Source organism: Triturus cristatus, chromosome 10 (assembly GCF_964204655.1).
Source record: "Triturus cristatus chromosome 10, aTriCri1.1, whole genome shotgun sequence".
Classification (NCBI taxonomy): Eukaryota; Metazoa; Chordata; class Amphibia; order Caudata; family Salamandridae; genus Triturus; species Triturus cristatus.
In genome coordinates, this window is record NC_140593.1 from 277,208,790 (window position 1) to 277,231,116 (window position 22,327).

The following is a 22,327-nucleotide window of genomic DNA, read 5'->3' on the forward strand; positions in this document are numbered from 1 at the left end:
TGGTTAAGTTCATCTTTAAGTGAATGAACAATTTAATATCATTTCAAAATAAAATAAAATAGAAAAGAGGTCAACCCCGCCGGTGCACATCCAGTGGTAGAGTGCTGCGGGGGTTGGCCCATAACATCTTAAATGGCATCACTGACGACATTTCAAATGACTTTGACGACATCACTGAGGACATCTATGATACTGCTGTCGACATTAGACCGTCAACCATAAATAAATGAAAGAAAACTTGGGAAACGGGGCCTATAACCATTTGCAGAAAGGGATGACTTTCTGCCAATACATGGGCGCAATGCTCGGACTAGGGCTCTCAATGCCAGCCAACAAGTGCTGTACACAAACAAAGGCTATACATAGAGGGGCTTGGCTGCCCACAAATGGTTGGGTACAAGGCCAACTCAGATTCCAGACCTGATGGGCAGCACACATTGACCACAGTGGAAAGTGATTGGCAGAGGGGGTTAGCCACAAGGTCTGGCAAAAACCAATGCCCTGCTGCCATTCTGTACTGTGAACCTCTGAAGGTCGTGCGGAGTGTGAGGTGTGAGGTGTTCACTCGCAGAGGGTTGGGCATGGGTCTGGTCCTTTGGCTATCTCCACTCTTCACAGCCAAGGACAGAATACTGATGCCTCTGGATGCCCTCATCTGTGATGTAATCAATGATGCAATTACACATGTCATGAGTGATGTAATTTACGAGGTTACAATCGATGCATGACGGGGTGGCAGTAATGGATAGGCTACTGAACCATAACTGGTGGCTGATTTCTGTTGTGATAAGTGTTTGTTGTGCAACCATAACTACACTTTCCCTGTGCTTTTTTCCAGTGAGTTTCAGAGGTGTTTTAAAGATGTTTTATACTAATATCTTACAAGCATAGTTAATTGTGACTTTACCTAAACTTTGTTTTTCTGTGAATATATACAAGTAAAAATTTGTGAATATTAGTGAAGATCACAGGATGAAGAACTGGTTCACTTAGTGAAGCAGAGCCAGTTTCAATGGTTAAAAGCAAAAGGTCTTTCTACGAACTGACACATTCATCTAGAGGAAACGACCAGAACCAGTGATTGGCTGACTGGTTAGATAATTACCTTAAATAATGCATTCTCAAGTTCAAGTTCTTGTAAACGTGTAGTAGATTCCTTCCTCTGGATTTCTAGCTGCATATGTAGCTGCTGAACTTCTTCAATTTTGTTTTCCAGCTCTTCCCTGAACTGTTCCAGTTGTTCCTCCAGGTTAGTTATCTGTAAAAATCCAAATGAAACAGAAATGAAAAGATAGTTCATTATAGTTTTAGTACCGAGCATGTAACACATGTCTCACCCTTCTGTGGTTACCAAAATAAATATTTCAATACACACTGCAAATAAAAGATAAAGTGAAAGCAAAGGTTTGGTATCCAATTTCCAAAACATAAAAGCATGCACGGGACGAATTCTTTGGTTTCACTGAAATAGACACTTAATGTTTCAACAATTGCTAGAGAACAGCTAATTACTTAATGAATTAAATATACATATACTGGTAGTGCAACAATAGCAGCAAGGTAGTCTCTTCTTGCATCAGCTACTTCAAAGGCACTACAGCCAAAACACTTAAAAATACAACTCTACTCTCCAACTGTCATTAACAATTCAACACAATTAATTTCACTCATATCGGTTTTCTCATTCATAGCCATTTGTTTACCCTCACTCCCTTCCTAAGATAACATTTTGAAAGATGAGGGTAGTGTTTGAGGACTTCAAGCTATCAAGACAGTGGATGACCCCCGGGATTAGTCGGACATTTCGCTTCACTTATGTATGAATGAGAGTGAACATGGCGCCATGAATAAATATTCCATGATTACTCAAAATGTCTTAAAATATGTGACGCTGTTTGAGTATCAGAAAACAGTACAAATATTATACAGATACACAAAAAAAAAAAAAATGCACGCAACACTTGACACCAAACAAAAACTTGGCAATGAATGGCACATACTTACCCAAAGATCCAAGCTGGTGTTGAGAGCAGACCCGGACATATACATTTAGATGATTATTTTATAAGGAAAAAGGTGTTGGGGTTTTGCTTAAGATCCAAAAGAGGTTTGCTTTCATAACATCCAGAAAAGGGAGAGAAAAGCCTAAAGGTTCTCTTCATGGGCAGTGTCTGTGTTAAATTCTGTTTCCAGCGCAAACACCTGTTAGTTCAGGGATTTTTCTTGTGGTAATTTCGGTATGTCAAATCCTCTGGAATTTAAGGCAGGGGAATACCTGGTATTATTGACCATGCAAATCTTGCTCTGACAAGCACCAAAATCCATATATTATGGCCTATTTGTGAGGGAATAACGTATTAGGTGATATTTATTAAACCAATTAAGCTCGAGAGACTGGGGTTTGAGATTCTAACAAGTGTGAAGAATGGACCCTGCTCCTCGGGGGCATTCTTAACTAACGTCATCGTTGATGGCTTGATGAAAGTAGTGGTTTGAAACTTAATTGCAGGTCTACTTCTAGGATCATAAGGCTCGTTCGAAATAAATAGCTTTGTGCTAAATGAGCAGGCAGCTGAAGATGCACTCTGGCTATATAAAAAATTATCACAAACTTTAGCAGTTTGCCATCACATGCCGATAGATCAGTCTCAAAATAAAAAAAATTCCCCCTTCGTAATCAATAAGGATTACAGTTCTGGTGTCTCAACCTCCTACAGAGAAGGTTATTTGGGATAAATTCTGTTTTGCAAGGTTAAGAACTAACCCAACACAACACAAGCCATTGCAAATACTAAGTATTTTAGTGGTCATTCACAACGGTGAGATGTCTGATGAGATTACTTAATTACATGTATTTATCACACAAGGAGACCTGTACCAAGAGTCAAGTCGCAGAAGTGTTGTTTAATTACCTCCCGTTTAAAAGAAACAAGTGAAAGTCGGAAACTCTATTGTCCATTGTAACTTGCAAAAGCTTGCTTTTCCAGACGGTCAGTCAAATTGTTCTGAAGATGGGGTACTTTATATGATTTTAATCTAGGTAGTAGTTCTGTAGGAGGGAATACTCACCATTGCCTTCTTTCCACAGTCACTTTCAGAAACTCTGAAATGCTTAAAGGAACGTAGTGCATATATTTGTATATTGTTAAACAGGCCAGGGGAGATCCTAGGTACAGGTTTGGAAACAGGGAGATTTTTCCTCATGAAAATGACTAGTTTTTCCTGAAAAGCATTCAGACTAACAAATGAAATAAAATGTATTACGTTCTCACAGACCTACTGGCTAAGTTGATAAAAGCAATAACATACTTCTCTTCAATTGCACTTGTTGGAATTTTTTCTGGCATAAGCTCCTACAGTGCTTAATTTAAATAAACGGTGGTTTACATTGCAGGTAGTAAAATGGATACTAGCGATTCTATTGGTAAAATGCAAAGACCTACCATATTCCAAAGGTTGTGCGAGTTTCCCTTTAACCCTAACATAATGCAGAGGATAACCGATTTAGATAGATTCCACTATCATGGTCCGAAATGTCCCTTTTCTTTTAAAATTGTAATCATTTTCAGAAGAAGATGGAAGTAGCAATACAGACTCTGATACGAGATGAGACTTTACAAATTCAGCACTCTAAATATGAGCACAGTTAAGTAGGCAATAGCACACTATTGAGATTATGATGAGCGAGGATAGGCAGACAAATTTGACATTTTTGAAAACAACAAAAAAAATGACAATACCTTAAAATCTTGTAAATCGTGAGAGTTCATATGACCTGTCATCAATCATCTCCAAATATATAACTGCTCAAGTGTTCATCAGAATATTTATTATAGGCATAATACTGGACTTTACATTGAAAAAGAATAGACATTTGTCGACCATTCGCCTCAATCTCAAACATTTTCTAATTATTGGGAAACCATACTAAACGCTAATGGACACGAGGTTAGAAAAATGACCAACCTAAACAGCATAAAGAATCTCCTTTCTATGGGTCCTTGAGCAGACAATAATAGATAATATTACTACTCACACTGAAATCCGAACAATAGGAGTGTTAAATCAGGTTTCAGTCAAATAATGAAACATCATAAATTTGGGAAGTTGAGCCAAGGCAACTCCCTCAGGCTTGTATTTGCCAAAAAAAAAATGAGAATCAAAGTTTGAAAACCTTTTTCACATAGAGCAACAACTTGTTCTAATGACTCAAAAACATAAACCTGGACGATTAGAACTTTCACCCAATGCCAAATCTCTTAGATTCACCATGGACACTGATCTCACCCTAAAGGTACACACAACCAAGAAAACTGAGCCTGCCTAATACCAGCTCTCTCTACTAAAGAAAGTGAAAATATTGCTTCCAAAAAAGCAACTTCAGAGCCATTGTAATCGCTCATATGGATGGTGCAAATGCCCTACTCCATGGTCTTACAGACTCCACATTGGTCCTCCCATCCTTCAGGGCATCCTCCAGGCAGCAAGCCTGATCAAGGGCAGGGAGACATATGGCATCACCCCCACAATGATGGAACCCCACTAGCTTCCCTTTCCAGGCCGCAACCTCTTCAAGAACTGCTGCATCGAAGGGAGGAGCCTAGCGCGCAACCAAGATGGCCGCGTAGGTGCGAGGCTCCCGAGGACCTCCGCAACCTCCTACATTTATCCTGAACTCATCCTGCCTCGATTGAGGGGACTGTGTTGGGGAGCCTGAGCTGAGGTGGAACCCGTTTTCCGTTTTCGAATTGGACCTCGGGTGCCGGAGTGAGCACCGATTGAGGTTTGCGGCCTTCTTCTCGCCGAACCCCGGATTTGCGTTGGGGGGTGACCCAGTGGCAAAGTGAACAACAACGGCGGGCCGGGCCTGGCGAGTCGCGTACCCCGCACTTTCGCTTTCACTTTCTCTCCGTTTCTGCAAGTGAGATCGCGGAGCCTTTTGTGTTGGTGTGGCCTCGCTGGGGGACCCGGCCTGCCTGCCTGCTGTGGCCCACCCCGCCGATCTGGGGTGGCCCCCCGGGAGCTCGTGGCCCTGATTGCCTGCCCTCTACGGCGTTGCTGGTTCGATTGTGGGACCAGCGGCGATGGCCACGAAACAAGATGGGGATCGGTCAAAGACCAAGTCGACCCGACGTGGCACCGTCCATCCGGCCAACAGCATGGACCGCTATACCCTCCAGAGGGGATCTCCCGGCGGACCGCACAAGTTCCCTGAGGGCCCTTCTGATGCCCCGGATTTGCCCACGGATCTGACTCTCCACGACGTCATGGGCGCCATTTCCGAGATGAAGGCCTCGGTGGGCCAGCGGTTCGACACCCTGGCACAGAAGATCGATGCGGTCCTTGTAGACGTTGGCCTGGTGAGGGCCGATCTTTCCAAGACCAACGATCGAGTTGACTCTTTGGCCCACACCGCATCGGGCCTTACGACTGAGGTGGCGGCACTACAACTGGAGGTACGCCGGCTAAGTCAGGCGAGCGCACTTATGGATCGGCGCCTCGAGGATTCCGAGAGTCGGGCCCGGAGGAATAACATCCGAATCATCGGAGTACCCGAGGGACGGGAGGAAGCGGCGGCGGATCTATTTGTGGAGGACCTGATCGCTACCCATCTCCAGCCTCGGGGCCTGAGTACATTTTTCGCTGTGGAGAGGGCCCACAGGGTTCCCGGAGGAAGGCCGAAGGTCGGAGCCCCTCCTCGACCTCTCCTTGCCCTGATTTTTAACTTTCGGGACAGAGACGTTATCCTGCAAGCTTCCAGACTACATGGGCCGGTTAAGTTGGACAATATGGAGGTGAACTTTTACCCTGATTTCACCCAAGCGGTCCAGAAGCAAAGACTGAGCTTCCTCGGCGTTAAACGCCGACTCCGGGACCTGAACTTAAAGTACGCCATGCTCTTCCCGGCCAAGCTGCGAGTGGAGGTGGATGGTCGCACGCACTTTTTTGATCGTCCCGAAGCGGCCGGGGACTGGCTGGACACTCTGTCTGGGGATCGTGATCGAGATGGCGGGGGGGGGGCGGCGGGAGGAGGCGGCCCACTGGATCGGGACTGAGGGGTCAATATTGGGCCTCACTCTGGACGAATACGATGCTACTTTCGATCAAGCGTCTGTCTTTGTACATTCCCCTCCCATGGAGGTTGTGTGGGGTCTAGAAGGGGTACTCTTTCCTCCTCTAGGGGGTCTAGCTAGTTTCTTTTTATAGGGGCGACAGGCACACTGCAAGTTGGGGGGGCTGTCCGGGCTCATGCAGGGGTGCAGGGTGGGGGGAGTTTTGTTGGAATGGGTGGGTTGGGGTGGGGTGTTGTTCGTTTACACCACAAGGCAAACGTATCTTTGTGTTATTCCTACAGTGCTCTCTGGGGGACGAGTGATGACTTCTGTTTATGATGGGGGGTAGGGGACTGAGTTTGTTGTCCTGGAATGTTAATGGACTGGGGGACAGGATAAAACGAGGTGTGGTCCTGCAGTTCTTGAAGCGAACTTCGCCCGATATAGTTTTTCTGCAGGAGACGCACCTCATTGGCAACTCCTTTTGCGCTATGAATCGACGGGGCTACCGCCTTGTGGCCCATGCGGGCTTCACGTCCGGTTCAAGGGGTGTGGGCATTATGGTTAAAAACTCGCTCCCGTTGGAGATTGATGAGGTGCGCCATGACGATAGGGGACGTTACACGGTTTTGGTGGGCAGACTGGAGGGCAGAGTGGTCGTTTTTGTGTCAGTATATGTCCCACCGGGGCTGCAGACGACCACCTTTGCGGACCTGGGGCACCTCCTCCTTGGCCTTCCGGAGGGGATTCTAGTGGTGGGGGGGGATTTTAATGCTGTAGTTTCCGGAACTGTGGATCGTCACCCCCCTAGGGATCTCCCCCGGGCCCAAGAGTGGTTATCTGGCCTCTTGGATACCCTGGGGCTGGTGGATTGTTGGCGACTAAAACACCCCACGCAGCTACAGTACACCTTCCATTCAGGGGCCCATGGTAGTCTCTCACGGCTAGATTATGTCCTGGTCCCAGCGGCTTATGTAGGGAGGGTGGGAGAAGTGCGCCATTTGGCACGGGGTATTTCGGACCACTCCCCGCTCTTGTTGCACTTTGATGTTTTGCCGAGGGGAGAGGGTAGAGTGGCCCCGATCAATCCCTGGTACCTGCGTGACCCCACCATTCGCGCAGAGCTGATTAAATCCCTTAAGCGCTATTTTGACGAGAATGTGGGGTCTGTGTCATCGGCGGTCTCACTGTGGGAGGCGTTCAAGACAGTACTCCGAGGAGAAGCCCTGTCCCTTATTTCCCACTCCCGGAGGCGCGAGCGGGAGGAGGTGACCCGTGTGGAAGCTGAGATAACCGAGTTGGAGGGGGATCTAGAACGTGGGGTGACGGAGGATAAATTACATGTTCTCCAACTCAAGCAAGCGGCCTATAAGGCCCTCGTCACGGAGGCGGCCAGGGGCCTCAGTAGAGAGCAACAGGGGAGACTGTATGATGTGGGTGATAAGGCTGGTAAATTGATTGCGTGGCTGGATAAAAAAGAGAGAGCGAGTCGTGTTGTCCCGTTGATTGAGAAACCGAATGGTGTGTGTGTGTCACTGAACCGGAGGAAATTGTCTCCTGCTTCGCGGACTATTTCCGTGGGGTATATTCCCCAGTGTCTTCCCGCTCTGAAGAGGATTCCCATGCCCTGCTCAGAGATATCGCGCTGCCTTCCCTTTCTGAGGAGGACAGAGTGTTGTTGGACGCCGCTCCAACCTCCGAAGAAATTGCCCTCGCCATACGCTCGGTCGCTTCCGGCAAGGCCATGGGTCCTAATGGTCTTCCCATCGAGTTGTATAAGCTGCGACCGGATACGCTGGCGCCGCATCTCCGTGCTATGTTCCTTGCGGCCCACTCGGTGGGTTCCCTCCCGCTAGGACCAGCGTCTGGCTACCATCGTGGTTATCCACAAGGAGGGGAGGCCACGGGACCTGGTCACATCCTATCGACCCATTTCTTTATTGAATGCGGAGCCCAAAATTCTCGCCAAGGTTCTGGCCAATCGGCTGGTCGGCGTGGTGTGTGACTTGGTCCACCAGGACCAGTCCGGCTTCATTCCCCACCGTAACACAGCGCTTAACCTGCGGCGTTTGCATGGGGTGCTCGCACGTGTCCCGTTCATACGGGAGCCGGCCATCTTGGCATCCTTGGACGCCACTATGGCGTTTGACACACTTGAATGGCCATATATTTGGGCGACGCTCGCGAAATTTGGGTTTGGCCCAGGGTTTATCAGCTGGGTTAAATTGTTGTACTCTGGCCCGCTGGCGCAGGTGGTTGTGAACGGTAGAGTGTCGGCTCCGTTTGAGTTGGGCAGGGGCACGCGGCAGGGCTGCCCGTTATCGCCGCTTCTTTTTGCGCTTGCCCTGGAGCCCCTGGCGGAGTGGCTGCGGTGGGAACCTTCTATTCGTGGTCTCCGCTGGACCCCCGAGTATGAGGACCGCGTGTCTCTATATGCTGACGATATTCTCCTGTACCTGGCTTCCCCACGTAAATCACTGATAGTACTGGTTGATGTATTGCACTCATTTGGTCGTAACTCCGGCCTTGTCATCAACTGGGCTAAATCGTGCGTGTATGTTCTCTCTGGGGAGGCTCCTATCCTTCCGCGGGGCTGTCCTATCCAGATCGCCCCGCAGGGATTTAGGTACCTGGGTATCTTTATCACCCTAGACGCGGAGGCCCGGTATGGTCGAAACCTGCTGCACCCCCTCCAGCGCCTGAAGGAGGATGTCGCGCGTTGGCGGCGTTTGCCGCTCTCGCCGCTCGGCCGGGCGGCATTGTTTAAGATGATGTCGCTGCCGCGTTTCCTGTACGCTCTGCAGAATACAATGGACCTCGTCCCGGCGCGCTACTTCCGCGAGGTGGAGAGCTTGCAACGCCGCCTGTTCTGGGACGGGAGACCGCGTATCGCCCTGGCGAAGCGGACGCTCCCGTGGTATGACGGGGGGATTGCCCTCCCGGATATTAAACGGTATTATTGGGCCTCCCAGCTGGCTGCGATTAATCACGGCCTATACGGGCCCGCCCTAAACCCGGTCTTTGAAATGGATAAGATGCTACTGCCGGGAGGTGACTATAATCGAGCGCTCTACTCCAGCTCGCTCGACTCACGTCTTACGGGCCCCACGCGTGTCATGGTACGAGTGTGGCACGCGGCTAATGTAGCGATGGGGTGGAAGGATCGTTTGACCCGGGCGTCACCACTGTACGCATCTGAGCAGTTGGGCTCCCTGTGGACCTCGAAGGGCTTCGAGAAGTGGGACATGATAGGCATTAGCAGGGTGGGGGATCTCTGGACGAGGGGGGGATTCAAAACGTTCGGGATGTTGCAGACGGAATTCCAGTTGCAAGACAGGGAGTACTTTCGGTATATGCAGATCCGTCATGCACTACGCTCCGCCTTCCCGGACGTTGCCTCCATCCCGGAGTACTCCCCTCTGGAAGATAGAGTGCTGGATGGACATGTACCGGAAAGCACGATCTCGTTAATCTATAAAAAACTGATCAATGACCGCGTGGGATTGCTGCTTGACCTTCGCGAGGCTTGGGTTGCCGATGGATTGGAGCTGGATGACGAGGACTGGGTCTCTGCGGTGGGCTCCCCGAAAGAGGTGGCCATACCGGCCCGCCTTCGCTTCGTCCAGCTCAAGATACTCCATAGGGTCTACGTAACGGGGCCAAGGCTATTGCGTATGGGCTATGCTGTGGACGGGTTGTGTAAGCGTGGGTGTGGTTCTTTGGGGACCTTTCTTCATATTTTGTGGGAATGCCCAGAGGTGGAGCGATTCTGGCGTGGTGTGCATGAGGTCCTGCGGGTGGTTACGCGTGTGCCGCTGCTGCCCGAAGCGAGGAGATGCCTGTTGAACGTGTGGGAACCAACCGACTATTCGGCGCCACAGAAGTGGTGGGTGACTCTGGGATATATGGTGGCCAAGCGCGATATTGCTCAACTGTGGGGTTCCCAGAGGCCCCCGACTGTTTCGGCCTGGAAGGAAAATATGGACTGGTGCATGTTTAGGGAAAAGGTGGTGTATGTAGCGAGAGGTAAGCCTGGGACATGGGTGAAAGTGTGGGGCCCCTGGAACGCCTACCGTGGTGGAATCTGCGCCCCGCCGTTATTGCCCGATCCGTCGCCTGCCCCATCCCCTTAGCCGGTTTAGCTATCCGGTACCGGGCACTGAGTCCACCCAGTCCCTGTTCTGACCTTCTCCCCCCCTTGATACTCCTATGGTTTGGTAGGGTCCCCCTTCTAGGGGAGCACATGCTGCTGTTTTCGATCGTGGGTTGCCTTGTGGTTGGATTTTGTTTGTTGTTATTTATGTTTAAAAGAAACCGTCATGTGGGGTCCGTATGGTGTGGCCATCAACGCGGCTAACTCCTGTATGTTTCCCTTTGCCGCTGCCTGCGTTCTACTGTGTGTATCTTATGCTCCTCTTGTTTGCTAGCGGCCGGCCTGAAGGTTGTAGGCCCATCTTTGTATATTCTTTGAACTTTGTAATAAACGGTTTCAAAAAAAAAAAAAGAACTGCTGCATCATTGACAAAGCCATCACAAGCAGCAAAACTGCCCTTTCCAGTGGCTATCGGCATACTAGCAACTAGAACGTCAACAAACCAGAGAGAAAGCAATGCAAAAAGGGAAAATAAGTCAGCCCCCTTCTCCATCTATACACCCAGTACCCATTTCATGTTTGGTATTAGAAATCAGCTACATCCCTGCCATGCCCTCCTACCCACAATCATTAATTCTCAGTGTCTTTGCCTTAGAGTCAGAACAGCGCTCTGCTGCCTTTCTGATTATTCGTGCTACACAAATATACATACATAAGGTGATGTGTGCGGTCTGAAAAAATCATGACATTTTCAACAGACCTACAATTCAGAAAAGCATTATAAAGTTACTACATTCAGCAGGGCTTCACTCAACAAGATTTTCTTAAGGTTGGAGTAAAATATATACTTTTGATCAACAGTTCGAAACATGTGGGGCGTGGTTTCCTAGGGGATGGGCAAAAGCTACTTGGGGTCTGTGACTGTTTAGAAAACGAAACATTAGCAGATTATCAAATTATATACACATAAAAAGCTAAATTGAAAACTGAAAATCTTAAAACCACTGAATGTGTAGTACTTTGAAATTTGAGGCAAAAAATTAAGGGCCTGATTACAATGGCGGTGGGACTGCTACTGTCATGCCATCTGTGGCGGTCCCACTGCCTTCAGCCGATGCAGGTTCACCAGCCGCATTAGGATGGTGGGTGGGCCGAGTGACCGTCCGCCACGAATCCGACGGTCTACAATCCCTACAATGGCGGCGGTGCCTGCTCAGGTACCACTGTAGGGATTACAATGGTCCTTCTGTCAGCTTGGCGGAAAGTGACTTATGGGGCCCCGAGCAGCCCCCCCTTCCCCCTTAACCTTCAGCATGGGCTTTGGCACATAGTGCAGGGATGTTTGAAATATGCTTATTTTGTGCTACGGCGTGTGCTGCAGCCCGCAGCACACGCCGCAAAATAAAATATACACACTGCGATCGCCGTGAAGGCGGTTGAATCCTAATGCAGCCAGCGGGACCACGGACTCCTAGTCGGGCGGTTATGCTTCTGCGTCGGTGTCGCCCAGTATCATAATAGGCCCAATGTTATCATCCCTAGTTTGACTGGTGGAAGCAGTACAAGTACAGCTAATATAAAGCTACAATGAACAACTGGTGGCCTTGAATGAAACACTGCTATGTGCTGACATAAAGAAAGCATGTATTAGGAGTAAAAAGGAGAAGTGGCATGCATGCTAAATTCAAGCATCTTGCTCTTCCTTATAGAAATGAATCCACGTTTCGAAAATCCCCCACCTTCCCATTAACATCGAAATTATGTCTTTTTTAAATTTTTTAATAAACTCAATAAAATATTGAATCATTTGTGTATTTGTTTGATGCTTATTTTTTCTATATAACTGTGTTTTATTTTGTGGTTTGAATCGATCATTGTCTTTCAGAAGTGACTGTGAGGGGGTCTACAGACGTCAAAAGTCTAGCACCACAGCATCAGAGAATACAATTTAAATTTGGCAAAATTACTGTTAGAAAGTGTTATTAATAATTAGACTATAATGTTGATATATGTGTTTAAGTTAGCATAACTAGGTTGCAAATTTAAATTACCGGGCTTCAGCCTATTTGCACTAACATCCATTTTAACGTTGATGAAAAAATGTGGCTTTAAAAATTGCATTAACAAGTTTTCTACTTGCATCAATCAATCCGGGAATTGTGAAATGCGCTACTTACCCATGAGTCTCTCGTGCCGCAGGATGGGAGTTAGGGGGGGATTGGGGTGCAGCTCCGGGTCAGCCAAAGAGCCAGGTCTTGAGGCTCTTCCTGAAGGTATGCAGAGTGGTGGCGCGTCTGATGTTGATAGGGAGCTCTTGTTAGGTCTTTACCGCAATATAGGAGAAGGCTCTTCCACCCGTTCTGGTATGTGGAAGGAGATTTTTTTCATTGAGATATTGGGGTTCGGTGTTGTGGAGGCATTTGTAGGCGTGTGTGAGTATCTTGAAGGTTACTCTCTTCTCGATGGGGAGCCAGAGGAAGTCTCACAGGTGTTGGGTGATGTGTTCATGTCGAGGGATGCCGAGGGCGAGTCTGGCTGAGGTGTTCTGCATGGTCTGGAGCTTGCGGAGAAAGGGTTTGTTGATTCCGGCGTAGAGGGCCTTTCCATAGTCCAGTCTGCTGGTTATGAGTGCGTGGGTGACAGTCTTTCTGGATTCAGGGGGGATCCATTTGAAGGTCTTGCAAAGGATGTGGAGGGTGTTGAAGCAGGTGGCGGCGACGGCGTTGATCTGTCGGGTCATGGTGAGGGAGCAGTTTTGTATGATGCCGAGGTTCCGGGCGTGGTCCGTGAGGGTGGGGTGGCTGCCGAGGGCGGTGAGCCACCAGGTGTTGTCCCATGCAGAGGGGGAGGGTCCGAGGACGAGGACTTCTGTCTTCCCACGAGTTGAGCTTCAGGCAGCTGCTGCTCATCCAGGATGCGACGTCCTTCATTGTATCTCTTCTGTGTTTCTCCTTTTCATAAAATAAACAAAATGGGATTCATTTTATAGTGATGTTTTCGTGTAGTGAATATAATATAATTGTGTGTGTACTTTAGGAGAAGCCATGTTTGGATGCTCTCTTTTGACGAGGCCCGTTCAATGCTTTATTTACTTTGTAAATTCACTTAATATGTACACGAAATGGGCATCCCCAAATGTTAATTATTTTATGCATCATGTTTTTGTGAAAAGTGGGTGTTGTCACTATTGCTTTATTTCACACTATGTCTAGGGCGCGGCTTTTCACTGTCTGCAACATAAAACAAGCATTGGCAAAGCCAATAGGTCTTGCTTACATGAGTTTTATTGGCTTTGTTAATGTTTTTTTAGCTATGTTGCAAATGGCTGAAAGTAATGTAAAAAAGCTGTATGACAGAGCCAGTGTTGTCCACGTTATAGTGCTGTTTTATTTTCAGTTACGTTAGCGCTGCTGTATAATATGGCTGAAAAAACATTGACAAAGCCAACAGATCTTGCATAGGGAAGACCCATAGGCTCTGTCAATGCTTAGTATGGAATGCATATGGTAACTTATACGTTATTAACGGCTGATGTGCTAATGTTATAGAATGGAGAAAGCCCTTGCCAAGGTGCTAGTGTGTCCAGATTCAGAAGCATTTTAATACCATATAAAGCCTGTGAAAATATGCCATATAAATGCACTGAATAAGTAGTAGGTAGACAGAAAAATCCAATAGGTTACAGCTTCCATTACAGTGATACTTTAGGCTAAGTGTTATTTTGTGTGCAACGGTTACAAATAAACAAAAAAGCATTCCTGACTGCTTGTTTAGTAGTAAATAAATATAGGTAGACCCGTTGGCTCCTGTGCCTCTGCATCAACTGCACCAATCATGGGCCTAGTGCCTGCAAGGTAACTGCACTTGTGATTGCTTGTTTAGTAGTAAATTGTAGCAATAATAACTGTTCAGTGGGTTTCCAAGAGCTTTTGCCCCTGTGCCACTGCACCTGCTGCACCATTCAAATCATGACCCTAGTGCCTGAAAGGTAACTGCACTTCTGACTGTTCAGTAGTAAAATAAAGCAATAATCAGTGTTCAGAGGTTTTGCCCCGGTGCCAGTGCACCTGCTGCGCCACTCAAATCGTGCCCCTAGTGCCTGCATGGTAACTGCACTTCTGACTGCTTGGTCTCTAGTAACATGCAGCAATATTCCGTGTTCAGTGGGTTTCCTAGAGCTTTTGGCCCCTGTACCATAGCACCTGCTGCAAAATTCAAATCATGGCCCTAGTGCCTGCAAGGTTACTGCACCTGTGACTGCTTGCTTAGCATTAACATATAGCAATAATCGGTGTTCAGTGGCTTTCCAGGAGCTTTTGGCCCCCATGCCACTACACCTGCTGCACCATCCAAATCATGGTACGAGAGCCGGTGCACCTGCTGCACCATTACAATCATGGCCCTAGTGCCAGCAAGGACAAATGAGGATATTGTTTATATCCAGTAATGTATGTGTTTCGAAAAAAGCAGAGTTGCAGATGGAATACATAATTATTGTGCAGGTAAACAAACATAAAAGCTTTCATAAAAAGTGCCTTTGAACTTATCCAACTCTCCAGAGTTGCCACAAATGTCGGACATAAAGCATGTGCTTTACACATCAAAGTGTAAACCACACACTGTTAAATTGTGTTACTATGTGGCTGGCTCTTTCCTGTGAAAAGATCTTATCCTGTGCTTGACAGTGAATGGGCCATAAACAGTGTAAATTGCCCAAGATCATGATATGTTTGGAGACAGAAATGCAGTTTTGTACTCTGATCCTAAAAAGGCAGTTTCACAATTAAATGGACTCACCACAGAAGAGGAATTTTGCAAAACATGCACAAATGTTTTGTGCAGATGAAGAACGTGATACGTTTTGAGATGACTATGTCTAAAATACATTTTTAAAAAGGGCACACACAGACTCCATGGAGAAAGTCCTCTTTCCCATAAACACTCTCACTCTGAAGTCAGTCGAAAGCAAAATAACCAGGGTCCCATGAAAACACAGCTTGACATTTGACCTCGGTCTTTGAATGGCCAGGATACGTGACAACATAAGCAAATGATTTAAAGGCCTGTTGACAGAGAAAGAGTTGATGGAAGAATACAGTAAACACAGCTTTCTTAACAGGTAGGACATAGCGAACCTGCACAGCTTAAAGCAAATTTAGCCAGCAAAAGGGAAGCAAGAAAACATGAGTTACAAAACACAAAGCCAATGGTAAGTGACGGGCAGAATGGATTTCCAGGTCAACTTTCTGAAACTCCCCAAAATGTCTTTCGCATACCACACAGCTGCACCATATGGTAGGCTGCGACCTAAAAATGTGCCCTTTCTGGGATGTGTGGCAGATTTTCCCTGCCTCTCATATTGAGCAGTACACGTTAGACTATCTGCTGATTTATAGCTTGACCTTTGGACTTTTTCCTTGGTGTCAGGCTTCATGTGGGTCTTCTTGCTGATTTATAGTTAGGCTCTCCCTTGACTCGCAAACTGAGTACATTTATGCTGGTTCTTTGCTGAACTATATTTTGGTTTATGCTAATTCCTTTCTGTTATGACATCTCACGATTGGCTTTCTTTTCATGCATTCCTGTGCTGATTTGAATCTGACTAACCAACTACTTTTGTCTTCTGTAAATTATTCTTACATTTTGAATAAACCTTTATGGGTTTGACTTTTATTTTTGTCCTGTGAAGGGTATTCTAATTTTAAGGAGCCCCATTCGTAGGAACTTATGCGACCCCGATCCTGCAAATCGGCCTATTAAATGCATTAGAGCAAAGCACCAACATAGTTTTGGATAAATTCAAATTTTAGTGCAAATTTTGGTGAAAGGTTTAACTGAAAATTTGCAACAGAAAATTGTCAGAAGTTGAGGAATCCCAGAATTGTGTGGGTTAATACTAATGGGAATTGCGTTATGTGAGTATCAATAGGGATTTTGTGAAATGAGTTGTCTTGGTGAAGAGTTGTCTTATGCGGTGTGTGAGTGCGCTGAATTGGGGCGATTTGGAGAAAGTTATTTGTTTAGCGTTTGCCACAAAGAGTGTTATGTCAATGGTGCTTTTTGTTTTGTTTTGCACATGCGTCAAAAACTGTATTGCAGTGTGATGTGTTGCACAAATTTCTAAAGCTGTTTAAATTGTGCTTTTGATGAAGCAATATCGTGATTTTATGTAATCTACATTGTTTTATGTATAAGGTTTATGGATTCATAGAAATGCAAAATCTTGAAATACCATTATAAGGATTTCTGCTGAAAAGACATGTGGCGTAAGGCCAGTACATAGGTTAAAGCCTTATGAAACCCTTGGTAGTCTAGATGCGTATGAAGTAATCCTGGGTAGTGGTGTTTATTAATTTGTATATGAGGATAACTATACAAACTCTAAGGGTAGGTTGCTGCTGGTCGTGAGCCAATCTTAGAGTGATTGGAAGCAGTTGAGGTGCTAGTCACTTTCTGTCGTGAGTTTGTTTTTCCGCCCGTAGCCCAGTAAACAGACAAAGGTATATTTGTTAAGGTTTAAGTATTGCATTTCAGGTCTAGTTTTGAAATTGATTTAGAATTGATTTTATTAGTATTGTGAACTAGTTTGACATTGTAATTAATGTACTTTTGAATAAATCTACGATTCCTGCTAAAGGAGCCTATACTCCACCTCCATTGGGTATTCCGTCCAAGCAATGCTTCTGAGCCAAGGATTGTATACGTTTGTGGCTTAAAGAATGCAACAGAATTACTGCTGAGAACACAAAAGTTACAACTTCCTGTTAATAGTACATTTGAAGTGAAAAAATGTTTTTGAATCTGGGGCGCGTCATGTTTGAGATGAATCCACAGCCCAGACTGGTTCCATTCGAAGCCCTAAATGAATGGGACTACATGGCGTATGAGAAAGTAGGTAAGAAAATGTTGAAAGAGTAAATTGCTAAGGCTGTTAACAATTGGATGGATTGAGACTGAGTTTACAGAAGAATGCTAGAAACTATTGGTGGTATCCCTGCGATTACTGACTAATCAGACAAAAAAAAAAAATGAGGCAGAAAAAATGAAAGTGATTCTCAGGAAGAGGATGAGTTTATAGACAGACTGTGGACTGAAGTAAGACCACCTCCACAAAAGATGATCATGTGCAAATGTTGGTAGACGAGATGGGGCAGTAGAGCACTATGTGAGGGGAGACAATCCGGAATCTAGTTCATCACAAAGTGAGGTAAAAGTGGTGGAGTTTAATACTGTTAAACTCAAAGAAAATTTGTGAATAATGGCAGAAACTGGAACTTATGAAGGCAAAATTAATTGGCATTTTTGGGTACAGAAGCAGGAAGACATGCTTATTGTGCACTTGAGAAATGAGACAAATTGGCTAAAAAGTTAAAAGTGGATTTAAAACAAATGAGAATTCATGGGTCATATAAGATGGGATTGACCAAAAACAAATTAATAAATCAGAATCCCAGAAAATTGAAAGAAAATCTCAGAATTATTAGAGACAATTTGAAAATGGGAGGATGTGACGAGGTATTGAAAAGAAGGGACGGAACAACTTGATAAGCCCGTGTTGAGGAAGTGATTTAGAATGTGAAGGGGTTGTTGAAAAAGAGCTTCCCGTGTGGGAAGTGAACGTAGGAGCATATGTGTATGTACCTTGATCAATGAATGTTCTTCGCACATTTACAAAGAATTTGCCATAACTCACAAAGAAGCCTGTGATATATAGAGGTGGAAAGGATTGTGACCATTTCAAATGTACTTTGTGCAGATTTTGAAGCTTTAATTGTAAAACGTTCTGTAAATGTGTAAGAATTTGACATTTTCAGGCTAAAAACTAAGTTAGTATCCTCAGATTTATTTGTGGAAGCAGTGCAAGTACATCAAACATATTGTAGTATGGATGATGAGTGCCCTCAATTGAATTTAGAAAAGCTCCAACCTTCCCATTAAAATCATAATGTTTTTAAATATATTTGTTTGTGAATTAAATAAAAGATTTAATCATTTGTGCATGTGCTTGATGAATGCTTGTTTCTGTATTTTTATTATTTTGTTTTCCGGTTCAGATCATCAAAACTGCTTAGGCTGGGGTCCCCAGCTTCCAGTAATGACTCAATGAGGGTCCGCAGATTCCAATAATGATTCAGTGGGGTTCTCTGGGTTCCATAAATGATTACATAGGGGTCCACAGAAGTCAAAAGATTAAGAAATATTAGAGTAGAGAATTTATTAATAGTTCTAACATGAATAATGTAAAGATTAGAAATGACCCTTGCCACATCTGTGTGACAAATGGACCCTGGAAAAAGGAAACTAGGTTAATCTAAACGGATTTCAAAATGAGTAGCAAATGGTTCCCTAAATCGGCATGAATATGAACAAGATTGCAAAGAATGGGATGGTACAATCAATGTTCCCAGACCTATCGGCCACTATTCAGAACATGGCGATTCCTAGGAAGGTCAAAGGGAATATGTCTGCAGCTGCAGCCATGCAACAGACCATACAAAACAATATGCAGGGTTTTCAACAGAGCTCCAGATTTCAGCCAACCCCTTCTGTTATTAAGAATAATTTTCCACAGTTTGCAGCTACACTCTGAGTTCCTACAGAACCGAGTTTGGAATAATGATGGTGCCTGAGGAGGCAGGAGGATTGCATGCTTAGTACAGTCCTAGAGGTAGACCAGATTGACCATTTTGTGCAAGGCAAAGTGAATGGCCATCTATCATTATTTTTGATCGGTAAAGGTGTTACTGCTCCATGGTTAGACCAGTGGAGGTTGCCAACCTACCGCTTTCAGGAATATAAATCCAAGTTGTAGGCATTTCAAATGAACAGGTGACTAACAAGTTGCCAGTTACACTCCCGGGGAAAACTGGTTCAATTACAAATGACAATACATTCATAATTCAGTGAGATGAGTACAGTTAATTTGCTGGGAAGAGATCTCTTGTATAAACATAACTATGTAATTTACTACACACAAGATGGTGTCGATATTCAAAGAAAGGACGAGGATTCAGAGTTTTAAACTTTTTTACAGTTAGAGGAACTAATTTTTAAAAAAAGTGCTTATCAGAGTCTTATGCATGACACTGAGAGTAGAGCTAAAATTCCACTGTAGTCATCATCCAGAAGCGTAGGGCGTCACAAGCTGTTTGGTCTTAAAGTGAGAGAGGAAGAAAAAAAGAGTGCTGCAAAGAATTGACAGTCTGACAAGGAGAAAAACAGCTGAAACAGTGACAGATCTGAATATCACATAGGTTGGATATGAATATTTGTCTAAGTAACCTTCTTTAAGCTTTACACCGAACACTCTAGGTCATAGGGATCTTTTTCAATACATTATAAATTTACCTGACCCCAAACTGTGTATAGAAATTCTCAGATTATGGCTTGGGTGCAATCCAATTTTCTATAGAGCAGAACAGTTTACAAACCTGTGGGCTGAAAATGGTTTGTGGTAATGTTTCTTAAATGTGAATGGCTAGATATGACATATTCTTACTGATTGCCTTTTTTAAAAAAAAAAAAAAACTGCTCATAAGTTATTTAAAACCATAATTTAAAAATATCAGGTATGGTTAAGAACTGAAGCAATTGCATTTTTGGCTAATATGTATTTCTTTGATATCGCAGTAGGAATAGCGCATTTTCTATATTTAATATAGAATCTAGCCAACAGTAATTTGTAAATTTGGTTATACCAGATACAGACAGTTTTTTATAGATTTTATCTGTATTGTACTTATTGTTTTTTAGTATGTTTAATGAACATTTGTCTCAATAAAGTTATATTTAATACTACTGAATGACAAAGATTTTGAAAAGCCTGAAGTCAGGAGATCAACAAGAGTAAGAATAGCAAGCAAGAATTATGCAACTCCAGAATGGGCATATTAGGCAAAGATTAAACCAGAAGAAAGAGACATTGATCTGAGAGATTATCGATTTCTACTTTTGGAACCTCCATGTATAGACATGAGTTGAGAATGAAGGTGATCAACATTGAATTATTTCCTGATGAAGTAGTGGAACAGAATTTTTGTAATCTTTTAAAAGAAAATTGTTTGAGTTTTCATACTGTGTCTGAATAACTCAGACTAGAATCTTAGTTAGATATTTTTGTTTATGCTTGTTTTTTTTAAATAGCGATGCTCATATTTGATGAAGATTAATTTTGTCATTATCAGCACTTAGAAGTGGGTTTCACAAATAAGCTCCTGCCATTAAATCTCTGTAATAAAATTTGGTCAAGGGTTGATGGAAACCAGATATACCTTTTGGTAGGGGAGTCCAAAACATTTGTCATAGGCGTCTTGGTTTAGTCGAGCAATCCCAACAAATCCCAACAATCGCAAAAGATCATAATGCGATAAAGATCATAATGCGATAATGGCTAATTTGTTCCAAAATGTATAGGATGACAAGACTTCTTTGCTCTCTGCATACCTATGGGAGTGTTATAACTTCCATCTTCTCATACTCTATGTGAAATATGCAATTTTTATCACAACATATAACTCAAGTATACATTACAAGGGCTGGGGCTATACAAAGCATAGTCACATGACTACTCAGCAAGGAATCTGATATTTACCAATCTGATTGACTGCCATTGGAATAGTCATTCACATATCTGTGTAAAGCCGACTTAGTATATAAAATAATCCATTAGAGGCAGACTTGATTAACAGTTTTCCTCCCTCAGATGTCTATCAAATCTATCACATGCTCACGGAGGCAGCCAGGGGCCTCAGTAGAGAGCAACAGGGGCGACTGTATGATGTGGGTGATAAGGCTGGTAAATTGATTGCGTGGCTGGATAAAAAGGAGAGAGCGAGTCGTGTGATTCCGCTGATTGAGAGGATGGATGGTGTACGTGTCACCGAGCCAGAAGACATTGTCTCTTGCTTCGCGGATTATTTCCGCGAGGTGTATTCCCCGGTCTCTCCCTGCTCGGAGGCGGATTCTCATGCCCTGCTTCGAGATATCGCGCTGCCCTCCCTTTCGGTGGAGGACAGGGAGTCGTTGGATGCTGCTCCTACCTCGGACGAAATTGCCCTCGCTATGCGCTCGGTCGCATCTGGCAAGGCCATGGGCCCGAACGGCATCCCTATTGAGTTGTATAAGCTGCGACCGGACGTACTGGCACCCCACCTCCGCGCGATGTTCCTGGCGGCCCACTCGCGGGGCTCCCTCCCGCCGGACCAACGTCTGGCTACAATCGTGGTGATCCACAAGGAGGGGAAACCCCGAGACCGGGTTACCTCCTATCGGCCTATCTCGCTCTTGAATGCGGAGCCCAAAATCCTTGCCAAGGTGCTTGCCAACCGGCTGGTCGGTGTGGTGGGCGATTTGGTCCACCAAGACCAGTCTGGCTTTATCCCCCATCGCAACACGGCCCTCAATCTGCAGCGCTTGCACGGGGTGCTCGCGCGTGTTCCGTTTGTGCGGGAGCCGGCCATCTTGGCGTCCTTAGACGCCACCATGGCGTTTGACACGCTCGAATGGCCATACATTTGGGCGATGCTGGCGAAATTTGGATTTGGACCGGGATTCATCAGCTGGGTCAAATTGTTGTACTCGGGCCCGTTAGCGCAGGTGGTAGTGAATGGGCGAGTCTCGGCCCCGTTCGCGCTGGGACGGGGCACGCGACAGGGTTGCCCCTTGTCGCCGCTCCTGTTTGCATTGGCCTTGGAACCCCTGGCGGAGTGGCTGCGGTGGCACCCTTCCATCCGTGGTCTCCGTTGGACCCCCGAGTATGAGGACCGCGTGTCCCTCTACGCTGACGATAACCTTTTGTACCTAGCCTCCCCGCGCAAATCACTGATTGTCCTGGTTGATGTCCTGCGCTCCTTCGGCCGTAACTCAGGCCTTGTCATCAACTGGGCTAAATCATGTGTCTATGTGCTTTCCGGGGAGGCTCCCGTCCTCCTGCGGGGATGTCCGATCCAGATTGCCTCGCAGGGGTTTCGGTACCTGGGTGTCTATATCACGCTGGACCCGGAGGCCCGCTACGAGCGAAACTTGCTTCCCCCCCTCCAGCGCTTGAAGGAGGACGTCACGCGCTGGCGGCGCCTGCCGCTTTCGCCGCTCGGCTGGGCGGCATTGTTTAAGATGATGTCGTTGCCGCGCTTCCTGTACGCTCTCCAGAACACTATGGACCTAGTCCCGGCGCGCTACTTCC

General features: G+C 45.6%; 1 protein-coding gene across 5 annotated transcripts in view; it reads right to left on the reverse strand.

Annotated features, from left to right (window-relative positions):
* Positions 1-22,327, reverse strand: part of AKAP9 (A-kinase anchoring protein 9) — a 1,384,828-nt gene that overhangs the window by 361,307 nt on the left and 1,001,194 nt on the right. For all 5 annotated transcript variants that reach the window (XM_085631105.1, XM_085631108.1, XM_085631107.1 and 2 more), the window contains one exon: positions 1,106-1,258. In XM_085631105.1, the coding sequence (XP_085487231.1) occupies positions 1,106-1,258 (153 nt within the window). The remainder of the gene's footprint in view (positions 1-1,105; positions 1,259-22,327) is intronic.